Source organism: Anolis sagrei, chromosome 5, assembly GCF_037176765.1.
Source record: "Anolis sagrei isolate rAnoSag1 chromosome 5, rAnoSag1.mat, whole genome shotgun sequence".
NCBI classification, from domain to species: Eukaryota; Metazoa; Chordata; class Lepidosauria; order Squamata; family Dactyloidae; genus Anolis; species Anolis sagrei.
In genome coordinates this window covers 106,197,314-106,218,117 of record NC_090025.1, presented here as the reverse complement: position 1 = coordinate 106,218,117, position 20,804 = coordinate 106,197,314, and the positions used below count along the sequence as shown (strand labels likewise).

The following is a 20,804-nucleotide window of genomic DNA, read 5'->3' as shown; positions in this document are numbered from 1 at the left end:
ATGGGATTCCTCAACTACTTCAGCCTTTGCCTTCTTGGCTTCCTGATCTCCAGTACTTTCCTAGAGAGTGAGTCCTTTGAGGAATATTGATAACAAATTGTGATCCCTTTGCTTCATGAATTATTATTACTATTTGGGGGAAGTTTCTGCAACATATTAGAATTTACCCAGAGTTGTCTGAGAAACTCTGCAAATCCATTCTCCCAGTGGGGTGGGTCTGGTTGGGTTTCCTTCTAAGGGAAGTTCTTATTAAATCTGGCAAAATCCATAATCATCTTTCTTTCCTTTTTCTTTCCGACCACTTGCTTCTATGCAGCCAAAGCTGACACTTGTGCCAGGGAGTGGCTGCAAAACCAGGGCAATTGCTATGCCTATTTCGACAACAAACTGACATGGCAAGAGGCTGAGGTAAGAAGTGTTTCTGTTCAACCAAGGCGTGAAAGAATGAATTGTCTATAACAGTAGTTCTTGATCTCTGGCCTTCTATATGTTCAGGACTTCAATTTCCAGAATTTCTCATCATTGTCCTTATGGGAAGGAACTTCAGAGAGTAGAAGCCCAAAACACTTGAAGGTCAAGAACCATAAATCTATATTGTCTTGTTAGTGGGTTACAATGGTGTAAGCCCTTCACAATAATCAAATATTTGAGTTATAATGGTATGTGTTGGGCTTACTCCATTGTAACTCAATTTTTTTGATAATCAGTGGTCAGAGCTATGCAAGAACCAAATTCCACCTATTTTTTTTTAAAAAGAAGCTTTTCTTTGCTTCCATCCCTCTCCTCAAAAATGGCTTTTTCCTGCAAAACACAGCAAGTGATGGAGAAGTATCCAGCCATTTCCTTATTGCAGGAGCCAAAGCAAAGACATTAGATATTTTTCTCATTCTCCACTGGTCACAAAGTGGCCATTTAGGGAAATTCAAAAGTGTATTGGTGTAATTAGATAGGAGACGGGTTGGAATTATTCGCATGTGAGGCATCTCCTGATCCTGGATCTGTTCCATTAGACAATGCTCCCCACAGCACTTCATGAATTCAATGTTTAAAAAAATATGATTCTACAACATTCCTACTTGTGAAACATGACAGTGGAAGGAATTCAGATTTCCTTCTCCTTTCTTAGATTGAGTGCCAGAGCTACGGCCGTGGGGCCCATCTTGCCTCTGTCCTCACCAAGGCAGAGACCCTTCTGGTGGCCGAACACATTTCCACTTACCAAACAGAACCAAGTAATGTCTGGATTGGGCTCCATGATGTTCGTCAGGTAAGCCTCTTTCTTCTAATAATCCAAGTATTCACTACTGTGAGAAATTCCTTATTGATGAAATTCTAGTAATTTCACAGTTTGAGTTCCACATTGATTTTCTCAGCAGTTTTCAATAGGAGTCCCAGTGCAGCAAAGGAGGGATGGCAGAATTAGACCTCTGCTCCTCATTCTAGTGCCCCCACAGGTCACATCTTAAGGCAGGGGTCCTTAAACTTTTTGAACAGAGGGCCAGGTCACAGTCTCCCAAACTGTTGGAGGGCCAGATTATCAATTGAAAAAAATGAATTCCTATGCACACTGCACATATCTTATGTGTAGTGCAAAAAAAAAAAAACCCAACACTTAAAACAATACAATAATTAAAATGAAATTTAACAAATATAAACTTATTAGTATTTCAATGGGAAGTGTGGGCCTGCTTTTGGCTGATGAAATAGGATTGTTGTTGTTGTTGTGTGCTTTCAAGTCATTTCAGACTTAGGTTGACCCTGAGCGAGGGCCAGGTAAATCACCTTGGAGGGCTGTATCCGGCCCCCAGGCCTTCATTTGATGACCCCTGTCTTAAGGAATGCAGGTCTTCTTAGTGGCTGCTCCCAGGCATCAAAATTTCTTTTCTAGAGAAGCTACACTGGAGTCATCCATGGAGGGTGGATGTTTCTCTTTTACCCATCTTTGGCAGGATTCATCTTTCACACTAACAATTTGGTGGTGACATTTCTTTGCAAGAAGATTTCCATTTCTACCTGAAAGCCTGCCCCCCCCCTTTTGTGTCAGAAGTGACTTGAGAAACTGCAAGTTGTTTCTGGTGTGAGAGAATTGGCCGTCTGCAGGACGTTGCCCAGGAGACACCCCGATGTTTTTGATGTTTTATCATCCTTGTGGGAAGCTTCTCTCATGTCCCCGCATGGGGAGCTGGAGCTGACAGAGGAGCTCATCCATGCTCTCCCTTGATTCGAACCTCCAACCTGTCAGTCATTCCTGCCAACGTAAGGGTTTAACCCACTGTGCCACCAGGGGCTCCTGCCTATTGATGCATATTGATGATGCATATTGATGGCTGCAGAGCCTTTCTTAACTCTAAATTTAGCATTAGAAGCAAGCATTATTAAGTTCAACAGAACTTACTCTTAAGATACTATGTGGTAGGTAGTCATGCCAAACCAAACACATTGGATACTACACTCTACACTGCTGCTATGTATGTATGTTATGATGGTGGTCCCACACATTTGTTTGCACTGCTGGGAAGTTCTTATCCACCAGACAATATTTCATGCATTCAAGGAAATTATATTTTGACATGGAATTGTCTCTACTGGTTGAGTCACCTTTGGGTTCGAGAAAGACAGGATAGAAATATCACAAATAAATAAAGAAGTAAATAATTCTGCAATGTGTGTGATAACCTTTTAAGATGCTGCAAATCTTTGGACTAGTTTTACAGCAGCAAATGTGACTTCCTCTTTGGTAACTCACTGAACAGCTGAGCTATGTAAATACATCATTCCCATCACTTCCTCAATCATGTATCTTCTTTGTACAGACCAGGAAATGGAGGTGGGCTGACGAATCAGTTTTCAACTACAAGGCATGGGAAAGTGGTCAGCCCGACAACTACTTTAACTCTGAACACTGTGTAGAACTCCGACTTAAAACAGGTAAACAAGCCAAGAAAGTATCAAGTATATCTAGTTTCCATGGTTTTATCAGCTGCAGTTCTAGCAAGAGTCCAGCCAGCAATGGCCAACTTGTCCAGCTTGGGGAGGTCACACAAGCCAGTGTGCCACAGTTCACTTACATGATATACAGAGTCAGCCCTTCCATTAGACAGAGTGGAGAAGCCTCCTTGTGAGGCATATGTTGGGGAGAGCAATGATAATTTTATATACCATATATTTAAGAACTTTGTGCACGAAACAAAGTTTATATATATATCAGAAAGCAAAGGTGTCCCTATCTTGGAGTATTTCAGATTTTGGAATTCCAGATAAGGGATCCTCAATGATTAAATAAAAAACATTCAGGACATAAAACAGTACAACACTTTTTAAAAAGCTCTCTCCTTAAAAGCCTTCAGTTTTAAAAATCTCTTGGAATAAATTGATTTCCATTGGCTGGCATACCCTTGAACTCTACAAGCTTTACATCACCGTACCAGTGTTTGATTTTTTTTTTGTTGTGTCAGGAGCGACTTGAGAAACTGCAAGTCGCTTCTGGTGTGAGAGAATTGGCCGTCTGCAAGGACATTGCCCAGGGGACGCCAGGATGATTTGATGTTTTTATTATCATCCTTGTGGGAGGCTCTCTCATGTCCCCGTATGAGGAGCTGGAGCTGATAGAGGGAGCTCATCCGCCGACTTCAGTCCTGACAGCACAGGGGTCCTGGCCACCAGGGGCTCCATCAGTGTTTGATCACCAGTGTTTGATGATTAACCATGGAAATAACAGGATCAGACAACAAAGGTTAGGTTACATGAGAGCCACTTTATGTTACCTATGACTTATTTAAATTAAGTTAAACCTGGAAAAAAATAATCTGGTGGGGAGCGGAGGAGAGAATCAAGCTGATGATGGTTCAGCTGAGGTCAGGCAGCAACATTTAACTATCTCGTGAACACACCCTGAGCCCTTTGGGCAATCCAATAATTTGGTTTCTCCCTGTCCATCCATTTTCTGGTAGGTAAACCCAGGCATACAAGAGGTGGCCGGATGTTCAATAACCTTTGACTCCATCCCCATAATATGAAACATTATAATGCTCTGAATTATAAGCAACAGACTCTGACTCCTATTCATGGGAGTCATTAAAACACCCCCCCCCCCCCAACAGTATCATCTCCATTCAAGTCCAGTTGTATGTAATTTTCTTCTCTATACCAGGTCATCCTTGTCACCTTCCAGTGACATTCTGAATTCTATTATCATTTCTCCAATTTACCTACTAATAGAAGTACTTAACAAATATGAGATCAAGAGGCTTTTCTGTTCTTTTAGACCTAGGGGTTGAAACTGGTGACAGTTTGACAATATCTTGGGAGTTTTTTTCCCAAAACAATAACAGAGAAGAAAATAACATGTGTTTCATCTCTTAATTTGTAGGTTTTAAGGAGTGGAATGATATCCAGTGCAAGAATCGCAATTCCTACATCTGCAAATACGAACTCTAGAGCAACAGGGGTAGCGCCATATTGGCAAATTGGATGGCTACTTCCTTGATAATAATTAACTACTTTTCACCATCTGAATCTATAAAAGATTACCTTGTCCCCTGCAAAGAACTTGATTTGTAGTCGCCCTCTCTTTCTGACTGTTGTTGACAACTACACTACAATGTGAAATTAATAAACAATGGTTTATGCATATATTCCATGGTCTCTCTCTCTCATTCTAGAAATTACTAAATCTACTCCTACAAAGGTTATCTAGAGGGTCTGCTTGTTGTGAATCATTATACACAAGAGGCAAATCTAATGCCCTGCTCTCGGTCCCACCGCCTTTGCAATCACGTTTGGTGGGGACGAGGGACAGGGCCTTTTCGGTGGTGGCCCCTCGGCTTTGGAACTCCCTCCTGATGGAGATTAGATCTGCCTCTTCCCTCCTGACGTTTAGAAAACAGGTAAAAACATGGCTTTGGGATACTGCGTTCGCAGGATGATGACTGAGTCAATAACTGCTGACCTTTCTGGCGGATGGCGATGAATTTGTAATTCTTTTGGACGAACTGGTTTTTGCTGTAATTTGTATGAATTGTATGAAGTGTATTTTAATGTAATTTATATTGATGACCTATAATGTTTTTCAACTTTTGATCAACAATTATCCCAAAGTCTTTTTTCATATATAGCACTGGATAGCCAAGTATCGTCCATCCTATACCCGTGGATTTGATTTTTATAACCTAAATAGAGAATGATGCATTTATCTCTGTTAGTCTGCTAGTTTCAGATCTTCTATTTTTCCAAGGTGATGATACCAAATTATCATTCTCAATCGATTGACTAAAGCAAATATAGTTGAGACTTTGTTAGCACTGCTATTCTGGACACTTCTGCAATTGGGATATTTTGCTTAATGGCATTTCCTCTGGCACTCAACTAAGTTCCATTTTTCTTTGAAAATAAATTTAAAAATAAACATGAAAGCACCAGAACATTGCAGAAGGGGGTATCCAATTCAGAGTAGGCCAGGCATGGTACACGTGGTAAGAGGCTCAATCTACTATTTCCTGGCTGTAACTGCCTCTTCCCCTTCTTCTCCTCCCTTCTTTGGCTCAGTTGGACAGAACAAGGTGAGAAGATAGACACTGTGACTGCAGCAACTGTGGATAGCCAGCCAAGGGAAGCAAAGGTATGGATATAACTCTAGTCAGTTGGCATAAGAAGAGAAGGAAATGTTTGTGGGATCTCAGAGGGTTTGTGGTGGAGGACTGGTAAGTGAGTGATGCAAAACGTACAAGTAACAGTCAGGATTTAAAAAGGGAAAGGAACAAAAGAATGGGTATGAAAAAGTTGTCAATCATTCTTGCTTTTTTATTTTTTTGGGAGTTTGTCAAGAATAAGTTTTTAGAAAGCCTTATTCTGAATCACATTTAGCCATATTTCGAAACGTCAAAACTGTATGTTGAAACAAACTTCATTCCTGTTCCTATTTATTAAGAAGCGGAGGAAGGAGACATCTAGGAATAGCAAGAAGCAATTACCATATAATTTTCCCTTCCCTATTTTTTAAAAAGTACATGTCGATGTATAGGAATACAATGCAAACAGTTTTGTATATGTGGCTTTTGTGTGGTGTGTGACACACTGTGGAAAGCGTTCTTTAGAAGGAGCTACAAAGTATGACGATTATGAATTATGAAACTTTTTTCCAACTTTGATTTTTATAATGCTGAACGTATGATATGTGTCTTAAGTTGAACCTCAAGCATTTAACCAACTTGGCCATCTACCCGAGAGGCACAAACTTTTGGAATCACCACTATTGGCTTGGATGGACTACTTGACAAGGAATGATGCAGCTCCCTATATAGCTACAAGTATCACTTGGTTTCGTCCACTAATAATGACAGGGATGATCACTGTCATATGGCAGTGGTTGGACTGGGAGAAGGTGAGAGCATGCCAGATAGAGAAGAGGTTTGTCAGAGGAGAAGGTCGCCCAAGAATGTCGTTGAAGAAAAATCATGAAGCAAATCATTTGGGGGATGTTGAGTTGTCCAATCTTGTATTCAGGCTCTTGCCTTTGAGAGTTCTTATAGAAGCAAAGGAAATGTAGGAAAGCAGAGAGACTGGTGGACAACCGGACATTGTTATAGATAGCTGAGTAAAATTGAACTGCACTCTTCCAAGGTTTCCTTTTTAAAAGCTGAAATTAAGATAGTGTCTTTTCGAAATTCATGTTAAAACTTCATGGTAGAAGGGCAAATCCCACTTCTCTTACCCTGAATGTGTACAGCTAGAAATACCTAATCTGTCTATCAAGATTACTATATTTAAGGCAAGTTAGTATATGGTCATGCCAGCTTATGCCCTTTCTGCATACCGGTTTATGGTCAATTTATATTCTTTTCCTAAACTGTACAGCTTCTGATCAGACACAGACAATTCAATTATACCTTTATGTTTTCACTCCTTTCAGTGATTTTGCTACGCATTGCTCCCTTAATAGTTGCAGACTGTCACTCATTTTTGTTTACTACTGGAAACTAGTTGTCTTTGTAATGATTAATAGGCATTCTTAAAAAAAACACATGCATCCTATGTTAGAAATGGCGACCTTCTTCAAACCTCCACTAGTTATTTGTTTGCATATAATTCAGATTTCTTACTGTATTGTATATGTGTGTATTGGTATGCAATTTTCCTTAACTCTAAGTTGTGGGAGGAGCTGCAGACCATGTGATCAGATCTGGGATAGTTCAGGACTCAGACTCCATTGGACTTTCAGACTAGACTGAGACTCTATTAGACTCTTAGAACAGAGACATACTTTGGGCCCTGTGTTGCCTGTGCAGAGAAACTACTTCAAATTCTATCTGTAACTGGACATAAATGTACCTATATGCTGAATACATGAAGTTTGTGAGTAAATCTACTACGTTATTTTTTTTTTAAGTCTACTTATTTTTGTCTCTTGAGAGCATGATTTAGACCAGGGGTCCTCAATCTTTTTAAACAGAGAGCCAGGTCACAGTCCCTCAAATTGTTGGAGGGCCAGATTATAATTGGAAAAAACATGAATGAATTCCTATGCACACTGCACATATCTTATTTGTAGTGCAAAAAAATACTTAAAACAATACAATAATTAAAATGAATAACAATTTTAACAAAGATAAACTTATTAGTATTTCAATGGGAAGCGTGGGCCTGCTTTTGGCTGATGAGATAACATTGTTGTTTTTGTTGTGTGCTTTCAAATCATTTCAGACTTAGGTTGACCCTGAGCGAGGGCCGGGTAAATGATCTTGGAGGGCTGTATCCAGCCCTCGGGCCTTAGTTTGAAGACCCCTGATTTAGACCAACATGTTTTATAAGGGAGAGTAGATATTTTTTGAGCAACTGAAAGAACACTTCTGAAACTCTGTTACATGTTTTTGTGCACTGGCATATCTTTGTCCCTAACAGTTCAACGAGATATCTAGGTATATCAGTTTAACAGCTGAGAAATCTAATTGCCTTGCATGAATACTACTGGATATTTATCACTAAGACAAAGTTTACTCAAAGGAGTTTTTAACTCTTCTCAGGGAGATTCCTGATTTTCCCAAAACGGTGGTGAATGCCATTTCCCAAAGGGTTATGTGCTGGTACAGTTGTACCAGGAGCTCCATTTCTGTTTGCTTTTGCATTTAATGTTTGTTGCAGTCCTAAGTTTCAGGGACTCTGCAGATAGGTGGCTTCTTTTGGCTGCAATCATAGGGCAAGCCACCTGTCAATTATAGTAAGGTTCCCTGGTCCCGCCCCTTTTTGAGTTTTAGTGGGAACAGGAGCCATTTTGAGTTAGTTCTCACAGAGAAGCCTTTCGCACAGGACATAGAACGAAGTGGCTCCTGTAGAAAAGCTTCGTTTTTTACAGCTTGGCTGGGGTCATACAGCCTTACAGCTTGGTCAGGGAGAAAAGGCCCACAGCTTGGCTGAGGGACTTCAGCCGGCCACCACCGAAACCTGAACTCCTTCCTTTTCCCTGGAAGTCTACAAAGCTCTGCCTGGTAAGGGTCTCTCGCGGAAGCCAGAAGCAGTTGGTGCCGGGTGTAGGGGCTCCACGCCAGCAGAGGCAAAGACAGACTGCCCAGATTGGAGGTTAGGGTTTCCCCCATTATTTAGTTACAGTTAAGAAGATAGTGCCTGTTCCCAGTGAACAAGATTGAAAGAGCATATAGACTGTTACGAAACCTTTAAAGTACGTGTTTGTTTTAATCAATAAAGAACTTTGTTGGACTTACTTTAAGCCTCTACAGAACTTTGTTTGGGGGAATCTAAGGGCCTTTAATCTGAGGCAGCCCCGGCATCCCGTTGGGCACACGGAATGTATGTCCTGTCTACAGTCATGCGCACAGGCCCAGCGTGCAACAGCACAGGTTATGACATCCTTTTTCCAAAAGGTTATGATTTCTAACAAGGTCATGCCTTCCCAAAGATCATAATTCTCCAAAATCATATTATTCATGATGTCTTACCATTGCATAAGATGGTATTTTATAATTCCAGGTTTCTGAGATATTGCATTTTTACCAGGTACACAACTATGTATTTGCAAAAAAATCACATATAATTAGGTTTTCAGGTCTGTTTTAAGATTCCAATCTTAGTTCGCATAGTTGCAGAAAAGCAAACACTATGATAGACAATGTTCATTCAAGACTCAGAAGCAGACAAACTGTACATTTCTTTAATACTTCATTGCGTTTGAGGTGGCTCTTAGGATTACTGACCACAAAATTGCCACTGCTGTATCGCTGACACATCAATTATGATTGGAACATCACACAAGCCATAAAAATATACAAGAGACAAAAATGCTTTTTGCTCACATTTCCCCCCTTCACAAGGGGGACCACAGCATGTACACAGGAAAGAGGAACTACCGTAAGTTCAAGCCATCATAGAAAGAATTTTTTTCTTCTCTTTTTGCTTTTCTTTTCAAAGTGCCTTTCTAATCAAGGCACAACTAGAATGAACAGGGCACATGAATAACATTAACCATTAGGAGATGTTTGCCAGAGAAAGGCCCCAGTCAGACCGTAAGTGTCTTCGGGAAAATAATCACCAGAGAAAACCTTGGTGCGGATAGTGGACACCACCACTTCTTCTGAATTGGGCTTCTTTAGCATTCATGGTGAATGATCAATTTTCAATAGCAAGAGCGCCATTGACTTGTTTGGTTGGGGGAAAATAATGATAATCTACCAAACATACTGGTAATGAACATCGCAGGTTGAATGATTGTACATGCTACAGAATGTTACAGGTCCAGCCAGACGCTTGCTGAGAATACAGGCATGGGAGAGGCACAGGAGATGAGAATACAGGCAGAGGAGAGGGATTCTTATCCTAAGAGATCTCTTCCTTAAGCATCAGGGGTGGGGGACAATTGAAAAGCAGTGAACCAACATGCCCGCCTGCCTGCCTTTTCAAATCACTGTGTGCGTGCAAAAAGAGACAACAGAGGGAGTTGTTACTTGGATGTCCTACTTTAAGGGTCAAAACGCCTTGAGCTGGACTAACAAAACTCTATGGCTCCCCCATGCCTTTTAATCCTATGCAGCAATAAAAGGAGAAAGGAAGAAAGTGTGAACTCACATTAACTCAAAAGAATTCCCAAGGTTTTGTCGAAGGCTTTCACGGCTGGAATCACTGGATTGTTGTAGATTTTTTCGGGCTATATGGCCATGGTCTAGAGGAATTCCATCCTGACGTTTCGCCTGCATCTATGGAAAGCATCCTCTGAGGTAGTGAGGTAGTGAGGGCTCACTACCTCTGAGGATGCTTGCCATAGATGCAGGCGAAACGTCAGGAGAGAATGCCTCTAGACCATGGCCATATAGCCCGAAAAAACCTACAACAACCCATTACCAAGATTCTTCACCTAGGACTGAATTATCTACACCAGCAGCTCTCAATCCAATGTCCTCACGGGAAGTGCACAAAGGCTGGAAAAAAATGTTATGAGCTTTTACAGTTAAGATGCGTAGAAATTGATAGATTTACAGCTAGTCTCATGAAAATATCCACGAATGGTTCCCAGAAACCGCAGTTCAAGGAACAGCCCCTTCCAAATTTCTGAATGCGCCTACAAACATATTTTCTGGAACGATTAAAGAGGGCTATGAAAGTAAAGATACGTTTTGTAATTACATATTTTTGTGAGAAATCATTCTCTACTCTCATTTATCTTAAAACGAAGCATGGAAAACATTGTCAGAACTCAGAATACAAGTTTCAGTTATTAAGCCTGATACAACAAGAGTTGTATGTGATATGCAGCACCAGCTGTCTACTTAATTAATTGAAGACCCTTGATGAGCAACTTTTATTAAATATTTGATGCACTTCAGGATTTCTAAAATCTTAAGTCTTGGTAGTCTGTGGTAACAGAAAATGGTTAAGTAATGTTGCCCTATGGGCTTCAAGATCTAAGGCAGGCATATATAAACTATGATCCACACCACTCAAAAGCCAGATACCCTTTCCAAGTTTTGCAGACTTGGGTATATTGAACCTCATTTAGGGCACTTCTTAAACTGTTGGGGGTCACAAAAAATTTGGCAACAGTAAACATTTTCTGAACTTTTGGCTGTATTAGACATGTACACAAATTTATTGTGTTTACTGTGGACTCTACATTGCAGATGATGCTTCAGCCGTACTTCATAAAAAGGGAAATCAGCCTATTTAGCAAGCCTTCCAAATGCTGATTTGTTATCAGTAAACATCTGATTTTTATCTCTATTTGACATACCTATATACCTCTCAAAAGCCAGATACCCTTTCCAAGTTTTGCAGACTTGGGTATATTGAACCTCATTTAGGGCACTTCTTAAACTGTTGGGGGTCACAAAAAATTGGCAACAGTAAACATTTTCTAAACTTTTGGCTGTATTAAACATGTACACAAATCTATTGTGTTTACTGTGGACTCTGCACTGCAAATGATGCTTCAGCCGTACTTCATAAAAAGGGAAATCAGCCTATTTAGCAAGCCTTCCAAATGCTGATTTGTTATCAGTAAACGTCTGGTTTTTATCTCTATTTGACATACCAATATACCTGGGGTCACTTCTTGGGCTGAAAAGGATCATCAGTGGAAAACTTGAGAATTTAGGGGAGGGATGATGGGTAAGCATATGCACATGCACACTTAAAATTTGTATGCACTGAAAGCTTGTAACCCTGAGAGCCATATGTCTGATTTATCCTCAGAGGATACTGCAGATACTCAGTGGAGGAAATTTCCTTCCTTTTGTATCAACAGCTGTTTTTTGTATCTTGACTTCTAATTAAGTCAAGATTAATTGGAAGGCATGAATGCCCCTCCCAAGTACTAACAGAACAGGACAATACCCACGTCCACTAGTTTCATGAAATAAAAAGGTGGTCTCCTGTCACTCAAAGATATTAATACATCCTTATTTCTTCTTCTCCCTTGTAGTCCTCCAAATCTTATTTATTTGTTTATTTACAGTATTTATATACCGCTTTTCCGACCCCTGGGGGGACTCAAATCTTTTTTCTATTTTCTTTTAAAAAGCCAATCAGTGATTGAGAATGACAGGAACGCCCTCTAAGTTTTCATTAAACTCCAGGGGAACAAATACAGACACATTTTGTTTTTTTGTCTGTCTTGATTCACAAAGATCCACATGATAGGCATAGTGATAAACCTTTGTCTGGACTGGGCAACTTCAGGAGTAGCCCAGCCCAGAGACGTCACTGGAAACAGTATTTGAATCCTTAGATTAATCAGAAAGCTGGCTCTATGCACACACAAACAGCAGGGAATCGGGTTCACTTGCCTTCCAGAAACACTTTCTTTGGGATTTTTGCCAATTGTGGAGGACCACTAAGAAATAGAAACCCTTCCCCTTAATGGCAGGGATTAAAACATTCCAGGAAAAAAACCTTACTGCGTAATAAACTTAGTCATGTCAACAGTATATATCAGAATTAGTCAAGAGATGCTTTTGTTGCCTGGAGCTTCATTCTTTCACTAATCAGCAAAGGACATAATTGACAAGGAAGTTCTTTTATGCAACAATTACATGTTTTGGGCCCTATGGAAACAACTACTGTAGCTATGGACCTCAACTGGCTTGTGCGCCACTGAAATATCATTGAATCCTAAGTAAATTACTACTGTTATTGTTATTATTATCTAACCTTGCCTTCTTTTCTTTTCTTTCTTTCTTGTTTAAGACAATGACTCTGCTCCTGGCCAATGATAGTTTACATGGACCTAATGAAACCTTTCCATTACATCATACTCCCACATCTATCAGCTCCCTGGTTATCTTCTCCCTCACCTTCCTGCTGGGCATTCCTGGAAATGGCTTGGTAATCTGGGTGGTCAGCCTGAAAATGCAACGAACAGTAAACACCATTTGGTTTCTACACCTTGCAGTGGCTGACTTTCTGTGCTGCCTTTCACTTCCTTTCACTATTGTCCACCTGGCCCTCCATTACCACTGGCCTTTTGGGTGGTTGTTCTGCAAGATCATCCCAACAGCCATTCTTTTTAACATGTTTGCCAGTGTTTTTCTCCTCACAGTCATCAGCATTGACAGGTGTCTGCTGGTAATGAAGCCTGTTTGGTGTCAGAATAACAGAACAATACGATTTGCATCAGGGATATGTGGCAGCATCTGGCTCCTAGCCTTTGTGATGTGTTCTCCTGCCTTCTTCTACCGCGAGACTGTTACAGATGAACTTGGCAAGAGTCGATGTGTCTATAACTGGTATGGTGAAGAGCATGTGCAGGAAACAGAACTGGATGATCTAGTTTTCAACCATGATCTGTTTTCTATTCAACCTCCTACTGATATCTCTCAGGACTATTTTACTGATGGAACTCTGGACATATATTCAAAGGACCAAGATCTTAACATAGCTGAAAATAACTCAAAGGCTCCATATTCTAGAATACTAGACACAACTGGCATCCATCAAGATACACTGGTGACAGACAGGACCCGTCGTACAGCCATATTTAATTTTTCCCAACCTCAGGTGAATACTGCCACAATCAATATTCTTCATTCAGATGTCTCTTCTGATAGTTTTTCTGAAATCTACTCTGACATAAACAACTCAATGGAATATTATTATGATGACTACCTCTCTGAGAGCCAACCGCCAAGTGTCCTTGTGTCCATTACCATCATCAGAAGTGTCTTGGGTTTCCTCCTCCCTTTTGGAATCATGACAACCTGCTATATCCTTCTTGCCCGCAAGATGCTCAAAAACCAGTTTACGAAGACCCGTGGAAAGGTTCTACTGGTGATCCTGCTTGTAGTAGTTACTTTTTTTCTCTGTTGGGTTCCTTACCATATTATTGGGGTTCTGTACCTTTTGGCTACTCCGGGCACAGAGTTTTTTGAAGAACTGGCTTTGTGGGACCACATCTCCACAGCATTGGCATATGCCAACAGCTGCACCAACCCACTTCTTTATGTGTTTGTGGGGAAGAATTTTCGAGAAAAAGCTTTCCAGACAGTGCAGGGCATTTTTGAAGGGGTTTTCATTGAGGAAGCTACATGTTCCACTGCATGCTCCCAGGGCAGAAGCCAGACCAAGCATGATAAGTTTACTGATACTTCTGTCCTCTAAAATGATACTTCCAGACAAATTTTCCTCACTCCTATTAGTCCGACTTAAAAGAGTAGCACAGAAGTGATTACTCTAGATTACAGTTGTACATATAGCTGTGTACCTGCTACCCGATATCCAAAAATTTGCAATTAATAATGGGGTCGAGAGTGATCATTTTCCTCTGTCACTCCTATTTAATTTTGAAACATCATCTCCAACACAATCCTCTCAAAATTCACAAAGTCTAAATGGAATCCATGTTGGAGAATGGAGAATAAGGTGGTCAGTCAACCTAGGCAACTCCATTCTGCACATATTCAAGAGCAACCTCCTATAGATTTTGCCGACATATAGAGAATATCTAATCCATTGCCTCTGCTTTAGAGAATATCTAATCCATTGCCTCTGCATGTCAAATGTGCCAATGTTTTGTTACACTGCAGAAGTGACCAACAGTATGACGTGTCTATGTGGGTTATTACCAGTGGGGAAAAATACTGTATATAGCTACATATAACATACTAGGGTAAGTTTATTGGGTGCACAGAGATACATGGACCATGTTCTATGCTATCAAGGAAAGTATAGGTAGTGTTTACTTTTAAAAGAAAGACATGCCCCTGGACTCAGGCCCAAATCCTTCCAATACTAGAAAGAAATCTCAACATGTCATTCTACTCATGTGGGAATATGGTATTGTTGGTCAATATGAAGGAAAATGCATCTTCATTAAGAGATATTTCCTTTTTTCATAGATGATTGGCTTTGTATCTACTTTTTAATCAAGAGTCATGGCAATAGAATGATGTAGTACTACATGGACCTGGAAAGAAGAATGTTAATTGGATGATGCTATAAGAACATGGTCAGTTGTACATATTTTTTCTTCTATTGATGCCACAAAATACGGCAAGACAAATTGTAAACTAGATTATTGAAAATAAAACCATTGTACTCAAGCAACTATGAGCTTTGATTAATTTCACTTGCAGTGCTGTGGAAAATTCTACTCAAAATGTATATTCCCAATGTTCTCATCATAGGGAATTATGGAATTCCCTCCTAAATCACAAAAATATTATGTGATCAAGCTTGTGGATTTAGGTACGGGGCAGGAGTTATGTCAGGGACAGATAGAAACTGGTTTACTGACCATTTATTTTGTTATTAATTTTCTGCTTTTGTCGCTTCTACTATACCTTTGGCATGAGGCAGAATACACATTTATGAATTACGCCTCTTCATTTAATCTTTTAAAAAGAAACTCTTCTTCAGCATTGTCATTCAGCTGGCTCTTCTGAGATGGCTTTATTTAGTACCCATCTTCTTTCATCTGTCCTATTCTATAGGATTACAGCAACTCATGGTCTGCTTTACAGTAGAACAAGCAATTGGCCTTAATGATCACTAAGTGGCATCCCTTACCATTGGATAAGTTAGTTAAGACTGTTGGGAGTTGACATCCTGAATTGTTGGAGGGTTTTGTTTTGTTTTGTCGTGTCAGGAGCAACCTGAGAAACTGCAAGTCGCTTCTGGTGTGAGAGAATTGGCCGTCTGCAAGGACATTGCCCAGGGGACGCCCGGATGATTTTGATGTTTTATCATCCCTGTGGGAGGCTTCTCTCATGTCCCCGCACGAGGAGCTGGAGCTGATAGAGGGAGCTCATCCACCTCTCCCCAGATTCGAACCTGCGACCTATCAGTCTTCAGTCCTGCCGGCACAGGTGTTTAACCCACTGCGCCACCGGGGGCTCCCTTGTTGGAGGGTGAAAGGGTCCCATTCCTTCTCTAGCCCCAGCATTGAATTGGAAGAGTGGAATACCAGATCACTTTGGGGCCACTCTCCTGATTGTGTCCAAGGGAGAAGCCACCATAGCAATCTCATATATCTCAGCATGTTCCTCTTTGTTGAAATTCCTCTTTCCCTTAACAAATCAAGGAAAACTCTACACTAAACAAGTTTCAAGAAGAGCATTCATAAGATGAAAAAGGAAAAGATTTCCAAGAGATTCTAATGTCTCTTCCTCCAAACTATGTGGAAAGGATACTGAAGATTTCTATTCCTGTTCATCACTTCTGGGTGCTATTGTTGTGGGCCCTCAAGTCCTACAGTGATCTTAATGCAAAGCTATAATGGGAGTTTCTTGGCAAGGTCATAGGTGGGTTTCCACAACCAAATAAGGATTTGTATCCGGATCTCCCTGTGACCTAATCCAATGCTCAAACAGTTACACTCAAATGTTAGTCCTGTTTCTGGGTATAGTTGACCTGCTGATTCCAAAAATGGCACCAATTTTGGCCTATCAGTTTTTGAAGTACAGAACATATGAACAGTTGCCATCTGCTTGCTCATAGTAAACCATGAAAACCGTATGTAAGACTCTAAAGCTGACACAATCCATTCAATGTAATTTTCTGAATCAGAGTGCCATATAACCGTAGGAACAGGCCTCAAAACTAAGACACCAAAATTGTCTTCTACTGAAAGTAAGGCAGAAGTCCAGGGTTGTCCTTCCACTGAAAAGTGTCTCGAATAAATTGTTCTTAGGATCCTGGTAAGTTCAGTTAGCTAATTCTTACTTTGTTCATTTCACTTGAAATATGACTAGTTGTAAATTATTCTCTGTTTAGGTCTTTGCTAAATATATTGAATTGGAAACATTTGATTATTTTGTTTCACTCATAAGCTGACCACGCCAATCCAATTAAAGGAATGAAAAGAAGTCCTGAAACGGGGACCTAGCCTTCTTAATAAGTATGCAGGTCTGAGTTGTCACATACTGTAGGAGTTCTTAAGACACAAGGGTGATAGTGCCATATAGTTCTCCCAACCGTGCTATACGCCTGCGAAATGTGGACTGTCTACAGACGTCATATGCAACTCCTGGAATGATTCCATCAGTGCTGCCTCCGGAAAATCCTGCAAATCTCTTGGGAAGACAGGCGGACAAACGTCAGCATGCTGGAAGAAGCAAAGACCACCAGCATTGAAGCGATGGTCCTCCACCATAAACTCCGCTGGACTGGCCACGTTGTCCGGATGCCCGACCACTGTCTTCCAAAGCAGTTGCTCTACTCTGAATTCAAGAACGGAGAATGGGATGTTGGTGGGCAGGAAAAGAGATTTAAAGATGGGCTCAAAGCCAACCTTAAAACTCGGGCATAGACACTGAGAACTGAGAAGCCCTGGCCCTTGAGCGCTCCAGTTGGAGGTCAGCTGTGACCAGCAGTGCGGCAGAATTTAAAGACGCACGAATGGAGGGTGAAAGAGAGAAACGTGCCAAGAGGAAGGCGCGTCAAGCCAACCTCGACCGAGACCACCTTCCACCTGGAAACCAATGTCCTCACTGTGGGAGAAGATGCAGATCAAGAATAGGGCTCCACAGTCACCTACGGACCCACCAGAATAAAGATCCTGGAAGACTATCCTACCAACGAGGGTTCGCCTAAAAGTGCCATTACCCCTGTAAAATATGGACAAAGCCTTTTTTTTTTTTTGCGGGGCTGGAGAGCAGGGACACCCAATAGTCACACATGCTTGAGCCAAGAATAGCATATTGGTGTCAGCAAATAATGAGAGACCAATATAGCATGTTGGGGAGTTATTTCTATTTCTCGCAAACTCTAAGGAAATAGCAAGATTAAGGATCTTTGTGTCTGAGTGACACAAACAAAAGAATGAGGTGGTAATGCCTTGCTGTTCTTAAAAAATGCACATTGCATGGGACTACAAATACATGTGAGAAAAGAATTTCTAGTTCATCCCACACTCCATTAGGTTTGTCTTGTAATATTTTTTAAAAGGGGTCTTAAGGGAACAATTCAAAACACTGAATAGACCTTCCCCTTGTCCCACACCACTACTATTCAGAAGCACTACGATCCACGTCATTTTCTTGAGATTCCACCACCATATTTTTTGCATACGTAGACCAAGTCCAAGGATGTATGAAGGGCAAGTTCTAGAAAAGTCTGCTGGCATTCACAACTGGAGGAAGGGAGACTCTTTAATCTGAATGTCTTATGTTGGGGAGAGGTGGTGAAGCACACAAGATGATTTCCTTTGATGCGGGCCAGATGCAAAGTCCTTTGGGACCAAACCGAAACCTTGGATTTCCTACTGTCTATCCTTAAATGAAACTTGGCAGTAAGTTTGCTCCATTTCAGAAACGAAACCTGCTTCACTAAAATGCCTTTGGGTCCCCTTAACTACATTCAGAAAGGTCACTTCCTTTTTGCAAGCCAGGGTTGCTCAACATACTGCCCATCTCAGCAAAAAAAATGTCATGGGGGAAAGTACGTTTGACTAATTTTCACATGACACCAGATTAGATCACAATCTCTGCTTTAGAATCCTACAAATAAGAGCAACCAAAGAAGTACACATCATAAAATAATTAAAGGTTTCTTACAGCCTCGAGCTTGGAAGGTGCACAAGCAAAGTTTCACTGTGAAGATCTATCTAAGCCGTGTTGTCAAAGGCTTTCATGGCTGGAATCAATGGGTTGCTGTGAGTTTTCCGAGCTGCATAGCAACTCGGAAAAGCATTCTCTCCTGACATTTCACCCACTTCTATGGCAGGCATCCCCAGAGGTTGTGTGGTTTGTTGGAAACAAGGCAAGTGGGGTTTATATATCCGTGGAATGTCCAGGGTGGGAGAAAAAAACTCTCGTCTGTTTGAGACAAGTGTGAATGTTGCAATTGATGATCCTGATTAGTATAGAATAGCCTTGCAGCTTAAAACCTGGCTGATTGCTGCCTGGGGGAATCCTTTGTTGGGAGATGATTAGCTGGCCCTGATTGTTTCTTGTCTGGAATTGTCCCATTTTTGAGTGTTGCTCTTTAATTACTATCCTGATGTTAGAGTTTTTTTAAAAGACTGGTAGCCAGATTTTGTTCATTTTCATGGTTTCCTCCTTTTTGTTGAAATTGTTTGTGGATTTCAATGGCTTAACTGTGTAGGCCGACATGGTGGTTGTTAGAGTGGTCCAGCATATTATTTGAGAACACAGAAATGCTGGGCCACTCTAACAACCACCATGTATTCTTTCGCTACTTTTTTTTCTCTTCTATCAAGTTTCAAACTTTCTTTCATCTTCAACTGTTCCACCACTTTCATTGTATGTTTTTTCAAACATAAGTTTTACTTTATGCAAAATTTCTTAATAAAAAGCATAAAAAAAAGAAATGCTGGACTACACAGAGAAATGTCAGACTACACAGAGAAGCCATTAAAATCCACAAGCATGTGGAAAGTCTCAACAGAAGAGAGGAAACCATGAACCCCCCCCCCCCAAAAAAACACCAGGGGAATACCTGACATGAAACAATCAGGAACAACTAACACCTCCCAACAAAGGATTCCCCCAGGCAGGATGCTAATCAAGATGGCCAACTACAACATTCACACTTGCCTCGGGTAGACAAAAGTTCTTTCTCCCACCTTGGACATTCCACAGATATATAAAACCCACTTGCCTAATTTCCAATAGACCTCACAACCTCTGAGGATGCCTGCCATAGGTGTGGGCGAAACATCAGGAGAGAATGCTTCAGGAACATCGCCATACAGCTCAGAAAACTCACAGCAACTCAAGATCTAAGCCTGTTGAAAATGCAGATCTCCCAAATCTGCTGAATCTCCCTGCAACTCCTCAGTCAGCAGAATTTCCTCAAATGCAATTTTGCATGATGGATGGATGAATGGTGTTTAGATGTGAAAAATGGAGACCTGGATACTAATTCCTATTCAACCATTAAGTTCATTGTGAGACCTTAGTGATTTCTCTCTCTCTCTAGATCTGACCACCAGTAAGAATAAAATTGGGCAATCCAAACTGCATGAGTTTCTTCTAAGCAGAAAAGATTAAAAATGTAAAAAAAAATCCCAAAAAACCAAGCAACTTTGGGACCAAGTTCCATACCTTAGAAAACTGTGCTGTAAACTGAGTAAATGTTTATAACATTATGGACAGTGTGATGAAAGTAGATAGCAAGAAGTGTCCTCTCTTCCCCTTCCCATATTATATTTCAACCTCAGAGAACGAAGCTGATAAAGTAAACATCCACGGTAGACAAAGGGAATAATCTTATATAGGACATTGTTGCTCTATGGATCTGCCAGATAAAGTGAGTTTATAGCCTGAATTGTCTGCAAGAGATTTGAAAAATTTATGGGGATCAGTCTGATCAATGGATGATAATCAAGCCTCAGGGAAAACCCTAGATCAGTGTTTCTCAACCTGGGGTCCCCAGATGTTTTTGGTCTACAACACCCAGAAATCCCAGCCACTTTACCAGTTGTTAGGATTTCTGGGAATTGAAGGCCAAAATATCTGGGGACCCCAGTTTGAGAACCACTGCCCTAGATGTAAAGGCAAAGTGTTTTTCATTGCTTTCAATGCTTTACTTCTAAGTTTACTAAGGGTATTTTCATAGCCACTGCAGCAGTGATTCGCAACCTTTTTTTGCCCAGGGACCACTTTGACCAGGAACCACTCTTCAACATTAGTATCAAAAGGGTTACAAATCAGTTTTTGGTCAACTTTAGATTCAGTTTGATTATTTGAGGTGCTGATTCAGAAAATTGCATTGGAAAGACCACATCAGCTCGTTTCTGATACAGAACATATGTCATCCAGTAGTTACCATCTGCTTGTCCACAGAAAAACATTTAATAATCTAGAGCTGATGCGCTCTATCCAAGGCAGTTTTCAGAATCTGCACCC

General features: G+C 40.7%; 2 protein-coding genes across 2 annotated transcripts; both read left to right on the top strand.

Annotated features, from left to right (window-relative positions):
- Positions 1-4,666, top strand: LOC132777200 (C-type lectin Cal-like). Its single transcript, XM_067468388.1, has 5 exons — positions 1-67; positions 317-408; positions 1,127-1,267; positions 2,814-2,928; positions 4,370-4,666. The coding sequence occupies exons 1-5, from the start codon at positions 1-3 to the stop codon at positions 4,435-4,437; spliced, it is 483 nt and encodes a 160-aa protein (XP_067324489.1). The 3' UTR covers positions 4,438-4,666.
- Positions 4,667-5,479: 813 nt separating this feature from the next.
- Positions 5,480-14,144, top strand: C3AR1 (complement C3a receptor 1). The gene is made up of 2 exons (XM_060777989.2): positions 5,480-5,617; positions 12,685-14,144. Exon 2 carries the CDS (start codon positions 12,688-12,690, stop codon positions 14,092-14,094), a length of 1,407 nt encoding a protein of 468 aa, XP_060633972.2. The 5' UTR covers positions 5,480-5,617; positions 12,685-12,687; the 3' UTR covers positions 14,095-14,144.
- Positions 14,145-20,804: the final 6,660 nt, after the last annotated feature.